General features: G+C 37.7%; 1 protein-coding gene across 1 annotated transcript; it reads right to left on the bottom strand.

Annotated features, from left to right (window-relative positions):
* Positions 1-8: 8 nt before the first annotated feature.
* mpg (N-methylpurine DNA glycosylase) lies at positions 9-3,037 on the bottom strand. Its single transcript, XM_054608084.1, has 3 exons — positions 2,663-3,037; positions 985-1,189; positions 9-753 (listed from the first exon to the last, which is right to left on the bottom strand). Exons 1-3 carry the CDS (start codon positions 2,894-2,896, stop codon positions 308-310), a joined length of 885 nt encoding a protein of 294 aa, XP_054464059.1. The 5' UTR covers positions 2,897-3,037; the 3' UTR covers positions 9-307.
* Between the last annotated feature and the right edge of the window lie 8,373 nt (positions 3,038-11,410).

Here is an 11,410-nt window from a genome sequence, read left to right on the forward strand (position 1 = left end):
GTACCAGAATCATTTTTATTTTTTTTGTAGATTGATAAATTGAGTCTTACTCTAGCTGATTTAAACTATAATCTGTTAGTTTCAAGTATAACTTTGCATCAGTACCATAAATACTGTGTCAAAATAAGTTGCAGTTTACAAAATTTAATGAGAAACATTGCATCATTTATGCAGATTGGAATTTAGACACATTCAACCAGTCAAGAAGGTTATTCTACCATCTTGACTTTCTTCTTGAGTTTTTAGTGCCTAAATGGAGACGTCCACAGAGGGAACAGATGGCAGAGTAGTTCGAGGGATATTCCTGTTACGCCCTCTTGACTTTGTGCTGTCCTGTGTCAGACTGCACATCTGAGGGACCTAAATTGTTCATTACATTTCCAGACTGTCTTTCTGCCTCCTTATTCACCACGCTAACACAGGGGTGCCCACGAAGATAAAACCGCCAGGGCTTCTTGGCCCATTCCCCATGAGATTCAATTCCGATGCGTGGTGCTGATACTATATCTTGGGGTTCTGGTGGATTTGTGTTGGGCTCGCTCTCCAGCCACACTTCTGGGTCTGAGGCGAGGTGTCGACAATCAAAACAGCGGGGTATATTTAGAGCCTGGCACAGCTTGGAAGGCCCGTTGCAGAGCTCTTTGTCCTTCAGTTGTTGGGCTCCCTCTTTGCGTTTGGCTGCCCTCAGCTGCCTCATGACGGGGTGACCCTGCAGGGGCTCCAGGGAGCGCAGCAGCACGGCAGCACCCTCCCCTGGGGATACAGCACACAATATGCATCAGTCAGCAAGGCTCCACTCTGTCTCCTTCCTTTTGCCCTTTATCCACTGATGATAAAAAACACTGCTGTATTGATTTAGTGTCATATTAATATAAAACACTTAGAAGGGGGCAGATTGAACCAAAAAAGGCTTCATAAAATGTGTCTGTTCGCACGCTTCAGCAGACATAATGGCTATCACCTTTGGTGGGCAATGCTTTTTACCTTCACTAGACACGTTCATGCAGAGGTAGATGCCGTAGATCGAATACACATAGATTGTGCCAGGCGCCATGAACATGGCTGCGTTCCTCTTAGTGCGTTTGCCTCCTGATGAGTGTGAAGCTTTGTCCTCCCCTCCAAGGTAGGCTTCAGTTTCCACTATTCTCCCTCGCAGCTCGGTACCATCTGCACACCTGCGGACCAACACCTGCAGGGACAAGGAACAACACAGGTTATGTTTATTTTATGGTTAGTCAATTAACAAAAGATTAATTGGCAACTACAGTACCAGTCAAAAGTTTGGACACACCTTCTCATTCAACTACTTTGAAGAATCTAAAATATAAAACATATTCTGGTTTGTTGAGCATTTGTTTGTTTACCACATAATTCCATATGTGTTCCTTCATAGTTTGGATGTCTTCAATATTAATCTACAATGTAGAAAAAAATAAAAAGAAAGAAAAACCATTGAATGAGAAGGTGTGTCCAAACTTCTGACTGGTACTATATATATATATATATATATATATATATATATATATATATATATATATATATATATATATATATAAAATATAAAATAAACAATAATACATTGTGAATGACTGAAAAGTGAGACAATCCCCCTGGTTTCCAATGTAAATCCAGTTTATATTATGTTTTTTTTTTTTTCCTACCACATAAATATGTGTTCCTTCATAGTTTGGATGTCTTCAATATTAATCTACAATGTAGAAAATAATAAAAATAAAAATAAAGAAAAAACCATTGAATGAGAAGGTGTGTCCAAACTTTTGACTGGTACTGTATATTGATAGAGATATAGCCATATAGTGGCAAAAATCCATGTATCAAATGTTTTGGTTATTAGTTTATGGTTGTAGTTTTTTAACCTTTCTGTGTCAGTAAATTGCATATATTATAATGTGGACTGTTGATCCTACAAAACCAGACATTTGAAGATGTGTGACCATGGCCTTGTAATGGGCATATTTCAAGAGGCCTAATTGCAAACACTATAAAGACCAAACAATTAATCTTTTGGGGGTGAAAATAATCTTTAGTTGCAGACCTACATTAATGGGGAATGGCCTGGATGCATTTTGTGATGTGTAAGGTTGTATCTAATCAACTGAGATACAATGTTACATTGTCACACTGGAGGACTGAACAGCTCCTGAATGGAATACAAAGTAACCAGATGTGGCAAGACTTTCATTATTGACAGACTGGACAAAATATGTCTAAATCTCTTTAAAAGAGAGGACATACAAAATATGTCATCTCTTTTAAATCACTTCTTACAGAATGGCTTTTATGTGATGTCGTCGTTTTAATGTTTCGTTTTAGTATTTTATCTTATATTCGTTTACTATATTTTACCTATTTCACTTGATTTTATTTATTTTGTTTGTTTATTTGATTGTCACTTGTTATTTCATTTTGTTTCTTAGTTTAGATTGTTCTTAATGTTTCTTCTATTGCACTGTTTTGCTGGCTTGTCTGTTGAAGCACTTTGTAAACCTTGTTTTTAAAAGGTGCTATATAAATAAAGTTATTATTATTATTATTATTATTATTATTATTATTATTATTATTACAGAGCCTCGTATGGCTTTCAGAAATTATCATTACAAAATACATTGATTTAGGGTTGAAGGTGAGATGGCAGCATTACCTTGCCAAGTAAAGCTTGAGCCAAACTGATGCAGGGTTGGTTGAAAAACTCCTCTCCAAGTCTGTGCTGCAGGTCACCTTGCAGGTCACCTGGCAGGTCATCTTGCAGGTCATCCTTGTTCAGCTCAGCAGGTGAAACCTTTGAATCCGTCGGGTTTTTATGATCCTTCTTTACTTGTAGAGGTTTTGCTGCTCCTGTCAATGCTAAACTCTTTCTTTTTCTCCCTGCCATCATAAAAGCTTTATACGACACCCTCACTGTCTGTCTGGCACTGTCACAATCACAGAATCCCTTTCATATATTCTGTAAACCAGCTAGTTCACAATGTATTTGTGTCTGACAGTAGAATAAAGGCACTGTGCAAGCACTAACACACGGAAGTCACGCTTGTTTTGTGTTTCTTAAAGGGGCCACGCACTATTTTGTGCAACCACTTTTGATTATGTCACTTTAGTTTTCCTGTTAAGCGTGTTGATCCAGACTGAAAGGAGGAAGTAATCCATAATAATAATAATAACTTTATTTATAGAGCACCTTTTAAAAACAAGGTTTACAAGAATAAGAAACATTAAGAACAATCGTTAGGATAAAACTAAACAAAGAAACAAAATGAAATAACAAGTGACAATCTAATAAACGAATAAAATAAATAAAATCAAAAATATAGTAAACGAATATAAGATAAAATACTAAGACCAAATGAAAGTGAAACATTAAAACGACGACGTCACATAAAAGCCATTCGGTAAAAATGTGTTTTAAGAAGTGATTTAAAAGAGATTACTAATCTATCTTGTGTCCATCTTGTGTTTTTCCACATATTCCTCAAATGTGACTTTGCAGCCCAATGTTTCTAAGAGCTTCAAAAGACAGCCAAATGTCCTGATAGGTAAACACCACCCCACCCCACCCCCTTAACCCTGGCCTTTTCCTGGCTGTCTTATCTCCTCAGCCTCATGTGAAAACACTTTGCTCTAATAAGAGGCTATAAATAGAGCTGGTGTGCTCATGCCTGCCTGTGCCCAGGAAGTAGATGGCGCCAGTTTGGCCCCAGGCACTGTGGATCCATGTGGCTTTCTGGAAGACTAACAGTGTGTGACATGGTGCCATGCCACAGACTACAACTTTATCAGGAAAGAACAAGTGTGCTGTGCTGTTGTGAAGCACTGTGCTGACCTGGAAGCTCATGGATGCATGCATTGACTGATATGAGTGGAGGGATAGTCAGACAGATGCAGAGTTGGGGGATGAGTAGAAGAGTGATGTTATATATAAAATAGATTGCTTTCTTGTGTTATTGAAATTGTTGAAGAAATACATTGATAGGTTTTTTGAGATGTATTGCTAACAGATTAAAAACCTTGATTAAGGTTTAAAAAGGCACATTTATGTAGATCTTCTGCAAGAATTTTCAAAATACTTCTTAATTTTGCTTTGTTTCCATTTGCATGTTTTGCCCCAAGTTACTAAACTAACTATAGCCATCAGCAAATTAAATTTCCATCGTTCCAAATCTTCTTCCTGTTGTAGCTGCAGCCCACACTGGTTCTGCACGGCTGGTTCAAGCTCATTATACTGCGATTATTCCTATATGTTTTGCAGCACTGGGACTTTGAAGGTGCCTTTTCTCCTTACAGACCATTTTTGAGCTGCATTTTAGGCATTTCAACTAGATGACCTTCTCAATCTCTTCCTGTTGTACAGACCTGTTCTGCTAAGACGGCTTTGTCCACAGATGTAATCTCAGTTTCTGCTGCACCTTTACTCATAGAGTAGATTCACAATGCCCTTCTTTATAGCCTTGGCATTTTCTTAGTTCTGATCAGCCTTGTTTTTCTGCCTGCTGGACTCAGCATATCCGTGTTCTCCTGCAGATCCTCCAGAGCTTTCTACAGCTGCAGCATTAGCTCTGACACATCCCTGTCTTCAGTCTGGAAAACCTTTGTGCTTTGAACGGGAGTCTTCTCCTGCAGCTGGGTTAGTGCTTTGGGGACTGTAACTACTTGTTCACCTCACTGTTACCTGACCTGATCTGTCAAATATGATGAATACAAAAGAGTCACAAACTATCGAAACGCTTATGTGCATTTGTGCCAGTGAGCTGTTGTTAAAGAGTAATTTAATCAAATTGTTATTACATTAACTGTGCATTAGGGATTTTAAATAGGTTACAGCTCCTCAAACCTTTAAAGAGTTTCAGAGAGAGAAAACAGTTGAATGGATGATAGATATGACTATATGTATGATTGTGTGTGTAGTCAACAAGTACATCCTGACTGTAGTATAAGTTGGGTTTTTTTCTCACTTCCACTTTTAATACTCCAAATATTATGCATTTTTTGTATACTGTTTTGCTATTAAATTATTACATTTAGTAAAATAAGGAATTTTTCTTCAGTCTTTTATTCATTAACTTGAAAGAAGAAAACACAGAGAGCAATATTACTAAAAAAATCTACCTCCACAGAGTCCTCTCTCCTTCAGTTCCTCCTTCAGTCAGATCTTTGGAGAGGTGCCAGAAAGTGCAGCTTGCTGTTGATCGTGCGTGTGCGTGTGTGCGTGTGCGTGTGTGTGTGTGTGTGTGTGTGTGTGTGTGTGTGTGTGTGTGTGCAGAAAGTGCAGCATTTGTGTGTCTGTTGCATTGCAGTGTGTGGTTAAAGTGTGTGTGTGTGTGTGTGTGCAGAAAGTGCAGCATTTGTGTGTCTGTTGCATTGCAGAAAAAGGTTAAAGGCGCACACCAAAGGATTTAGGGTAAGTTAAAATACTGCAATAACATTAATAATTCCCAATGCAAGTATTTGCATGGCTAGTTATTGGATGTAATTACATATATATGTAGTATCTCTTATTTATTACTTTTGATTTGTCAAAATAATTGAGAGAATAAAATCAACTCACAAGAGACAAGTGATGCTGTTAGTAGAGTTATTGCTTCTTCACAAATGTTACTGAAGGATTAGAGCAGTTGTGGACATAATACATGGATTGATTTATTGGGCCAGGATATGATCTAGACAGAAATCTGCTGAGCATGTTCAGTAGAAGAGTTCTGGCATGAATAGTTGACTTTGTCCTGGCTGGTGGACCAGTGAAGGCGATTGTTTGCTTTGACTGTGTTTCCACTGCCCGTCAGCAGTGATGCTGTGGTCTTTGCTGGGCAGCTTTCATTGTTACTGCGGCTGTAGCGTTGCATTCTGGATCACTTTCAACTCCAGCAGTCACCGGTAGTGACGCTGAGCAGGGACGCCAGAGACTCATCTGTGTGTGCAGATGGACGAGCAGAATGCAGGCAGACTGAAAATATATTACTACACCATGAGTCAGATAATCCTATGAAGAATAAGGGCCGATCAGCTGGGTGTAACATCCTCTATATTGAAATTATTTGATTTTGATTGTCTCTAGTTTTTTCTCTGGTGACTTCTTCTGTGGTAACCTCCGTGCATCAGTGTGGCATGAATGTCCTCAGAGCAACTGTCACATAAAGCATGTAAACAAATCAAGGAGTACAGTGGTAGTGTTCATTTTCTTCTATGAACCGCATGTCTGAAAAAAGCAGATTGTTCGAAATTAGAATATTGAAAAAAAAAAAATCTGCTTTCCCTAGGCTTCTTTAATACAAATACTGCATATGAGCCTCTGGAATGGTGCACAAGAACTCTCTCCAGTATCACCTTTTATCTGCAAATCATCTTTGTGACAGGTAACCTCCTCTTACACAAAAGAAGCTTCTTCCTCACCGAGCCGATGAGTGGCAGAGCCTGGTAGTCATCTGCATCCCCAGTGTTTGATGGGATTAATTATTAATTGATGACAATGAATGATTCATGAATCTCTTTTCTTGTTTGCTGCAGAGGTGTGGTGTGTGCTGCACAGGTGGCTGGGTTCTCACTGGGAGGGGGAAACAGGAGCATTATTCCATGTGAGACCCAGTTCAGACATCTGCAGAACAGAAACATGCTCATGGAGAAACATCTGGATCATGAGCCAACAGAACCACACATGTTAGGGAATACCATGCATGCATGAGTCTACTGTATGTTTTTTTTTTTTTTTTTTTTTTTTAAACCTGCCAAGTACAATGAAAAACCCATTGTAAACCATATAGCAGTTTCAAAGCATAAATGAGAGTCAATGACAGTTTAAGGGTTGTTTTAGTAGATCATCAAAAGACAAAAAAACTCAGCCTTCCATCTGGTTGGTTTATGGATTGAGCCTGCACTAAAATCCCCATGACCTTTCTCGGCCTACTCTGATAACAGCTTCCTTGTCTCAGCTCACAGCTCACACCTGTGGCTCTCAGAGGGAACAACCGTTGAGTCAGGGAGGGAGAAAGGGAGGGAGGGCTGTCTGAAGGATCTCCCTGGTCTTATCACCAAAATCATGTTGAGTATACATCTACTCAACATGAACACAGCCTCCTGCTGCTGTGGTTTTTAGCAGCAGTACAGTATTTTGCCCTTTGCTGGTAATCATTGAATGAAAACATGTGCTGTTCTGGCAAAACATCTTTCAGCACTCTTTAAAAAAAAGTCTTCTTTTGAATATTTATTTTGAGTGGTAAACCATGTCACCCCTGTACAAACGAAACTTCTCTGTGGTCTTCTCTGGGCTCTTAACTTAGAAACTCTGCTTGAAGAAAGAGGAAGCTGTTAATGGACCATGTGACGTTGTCCTTTTGCTTCCTCTCAACCCTTTTATCTGTGTCTGATTGATGGGACTTCAGGGGACCTTGAGTGCACCTACAGGTCCTGCGTCACTTCCTAATTGTTGCCTTTGCCCCAGCTTCAACCCTCAGATCCCAGGGGACACGTCACCATTAATTACTTCAACTTCATGGTGTATCAATCAGGTCACTGAAGGGTCCTTACATAGCTGAGTACCTGTACAAACAATCCTATAAACTCCTGTGGTAGAAATACTGACTTTAGCCTAGTTTAGGAGCATGTCTGGATCAGCTTTGTTTTGAGTGTGCCTTTCAGTCATGCTTGCAGGGACGAGACCCTCGGGTGCAAGACAGAGAGGAGACTTGAGCTCAGAGACAGCTCGCCTTTCATACTGCGAGCTACAGACAAGACCAGCTGTGAGACCTGTCTGCTTCGTGCCTGTGGCATATTGTCGGCTCAGCCTCACATTTGAACAGTCTTGATGAAATAAAAAAGAGGAGTAGGATGTTTCTTGCTACAGATATTACTCACATATGCGAGAGGAGCTGCTGATGTTGTTTAGCTGCGGAGGAGCTGTGGAGGAGGTGTTACAACATTTTAAAACCACAGTTAAAGACACTTATTATATTTCCTGTAGCAAGAATACTGCTAGGGGTTTAAAAATATGTTCTCTTTTGCTGAATACATATATATATTAAAGGGTATAGTATTGCTTCAGAAATATTTGTGGTGGGTAGTAACAAAGTACTTAAGAACAGTTTGTCAGGCAGTTTAGAGTATTTATACTTTATTCTACTTTGTACGTTTACCTGACTACAATTATATCTGTTATTTTATGTGATTTTAGTATTTTGTGCATACAAAACATGGGATCGATCATAAAATCATGATGCATTGCCAGTTTAAACCGGTACAGTGTAAAAGTGTAGAAAAATGATTTAAAGTATAGTATATTTTGCTGTTAATACTACCATTTTATTTAAGTAATGTAATATTTGTAGTGCGGTATTGCTAGTTTTACTTGTGTAAAGAGTGTGAATACTTCTTCCACCACCACAAAAACTGTATTAATCTGCTATTTCCAGTAGATCTGCAGAAAATAATATTCAATATAAAAGTCATGCACTCATATGACTCCTTTTTCTACTTACTCAAACAAATGATCTGCTCTGTCAGCATAAAAATGGGATTACATTATACTTCCTTTATTTTAATAGTAGGAAGTTTGGTGAGTTTCATCAAAGGAGACTTTTCCAGGAACCTGAACCGCTTGTGCCCTAAAACCTCATCTGAGGAAAGCTGCGTACTTGGTGCCTCTTGTCGGCACCTCAGAAACCTTCTGCTTTCCAACATCAATCTCTTTCCTGAAGAATATCCCCAGGTGGATCTGAGTTTTCACTGAAACCATGTTGGAATGTACCGTAATGGTCTTTTCATTAAATGGATCAGCAGCCTGTATTACCAGACACAGTAGAAGGGCTCCATTTCTTTTTCTTTTACTCTATAAAGCAAAGTGATTTTGAATGTGAGGTGTTGGACTCTGGTTAATTTATTATGAACATATAAACAACATATCCTGTCATTGACAATCACATTCTGTACCATTGTTTGGAGTTATGTTGTTTTTTTAATGTTGCTGTACATCACTCTTGACAAACTGAAGAAGACCAACCAGTAGCAGCAGACGGGTACACAGAAAGTGTTCAGGCCTAGTTTAATAGGCCTCTGTCAGCCATAAAAACATCAGCAGATCCAAACCCCAGGCTCATATAACAGTGGTGTAATATGTTCATTGATTTGAAGAAAGTGTGCGGGATTTATGTAATAGACCACCAGTCTCTTCACTGGCTCAGTATTAAGCAGCACTGTATAATTCACTGAAATTTACTGGGAGCACAGGGTTCAATGATAACATGAGCTCATTGTGTCATGTGGCAACACTGCATGACTTGTCTAAGAATGGACTAAAAATGGTGGAAAAAAACAGTTTACATAATGCATTTGTAAGAGTCAGTTGACCTGTTTACACAATGTATTCATCAACATTTATGTATTTATATTTTTTAATTTCACCCACTCTCAGGTAGGCTTGTTTGGATGTGATTTTATGGCGTAACAGATCACTTACATGATGCAAATGTAAAATCCATTTCTTGGGGCATTTCTTGGAGTTTTTGTATGACTGAAAACCCCCAAATTAAAAGAAATAAGCGCAGAATAAACATTTTAAGAGAGTATATGCAGAGGAGTAAACGAGGGGGTTGTCATGTCTCAAAGCTCGGGTGACCCCTTCAAGTCTGCGAAATGTGATGCATAGTGCATAACCTCAAATGATTCTTGAGAAGAGAACATGTGCTCACTCACTAAAAAGTCTTGAATTTAGTCACAATTTTATTCTATTTTTGGTCTTTGTTTACATCACTTAAAGTCAAATTAATAAGATCATTAATTGGACAAATATCTGAGGGCAAACTGAAATTGTACCTTTTTACCAGATGAAGAGACTTATCATTTTGGATTGTTGCTGGTGACTGAAAAGTCCAATCTTTGGGTTTTGATACAAGACCCAAAGGTTTTATTTATCACATTGTGCCATTACAAAATGGAACCACTATCTCTTTTGTAATGTTTATCATTATGGCTTGTCACTGAGACTTTTATTTTTAAATATTCTTATATTATGTTGTTGTTACATACTGATTACTCATTCATTTAAGCCATAAAACACGTGTTAGGCCCATAATTGGTCTGTGTAGATAACATGTTGCAGCGATGACCCAGGCTGATGACAGCACAGACAAAATAAAAGCTTTTATAACACGTCATTTTACATAAGCAGTGTGTTTTTACTGTCCTCTAAGCTAAATGATCAAGCAGCAGGCTGTTCATAACCTCTGAACCTCCAGGAAGTACAATCAGCTGCACTTCAGACACTTGTATTCCTTATAGTATTGTGATTTACAAAAGGCTTCAAATAAGCCCAGTGGGCTTTCTGCCTCTTCCTGCACTTAAATATCATTTATCAATGTTATGTTTTTTATATTTTTCAATTGTGCAAATAAACTAAACTAAAAAAACTACTACAAATAAGATTTCTACATTATTTTCAGCCACAGAGGTTTGTGTCAGTCTTTAAACACCATACAGATTACAATGTGAAGTGAAATAGGTTTACTTTATTTCAGTCATTATCATTATTATATTCCTTTATTGATCCCCATGGGGAAAAATTCACACAGCTCAACTACACAGACACAGACAATAAATACACATACTATTGACAATAAATACACATACTATACAACTACACAGACAATAAATACACATACTATACAACTACACAGACACAGACAATAAATACACATACTATACAACTACACAGACACAGACAATAAATACACATACTATACAACTACACAGACAATAAATACACATACTATACAACTACACAGACAATAAATACACATACTATACAACTACACAGACACAGACAATAAATACACATACTATACAACTACACAGACAATAAATACACATACTATACAACTACACAGACAATAAATACACATACTATACAACTACACAGACAATAAAATAAATACAACTACACAGACAATAAATACTATACAACTACACAGACAATAAATACACATACTATACAACTACACAGACAATAAATACACATACTATACAACTACACAGACAATAAATACACATACTATACAACTACACAGACAATAAATACACATACTATACAACTACACAGACAATAAATACACATACTATACAACTACACAGACAATAAATACACATACTATACAACTACACATACAACTACTATACAACACAGACAATAAATACACATACTATACAACTACACAGACAATAAATACACATACTATACAACTACACAGACAATAAATACACATACTATACAACTACACAGACACAGACAATAAATACACATACTATACAACTACACAGACATACTATACAATACACAGACACATACTATACAACTACACAGACAATAAATACTATACATACTACACAAAATACACATACTATACAACTACACAGA

This window comes from Anoplopoma fimbria, chromosome 11 (assembly GCF_027596085.1).
Source record: "Anoplopoma fimbria isolate UVic2021 breed Golden Eagle Sablefish chromosome 11, Afim_UVic_2022, whole genome shotgun sequence".
In the NCBI taxonomy this organism is placed as follows: Eukaryota; Metazoa; Chordata; class Actinopteri; order Perciformes; family Anoplopomatidae; genus Anoplopoma; species Anoplopoma fimbria.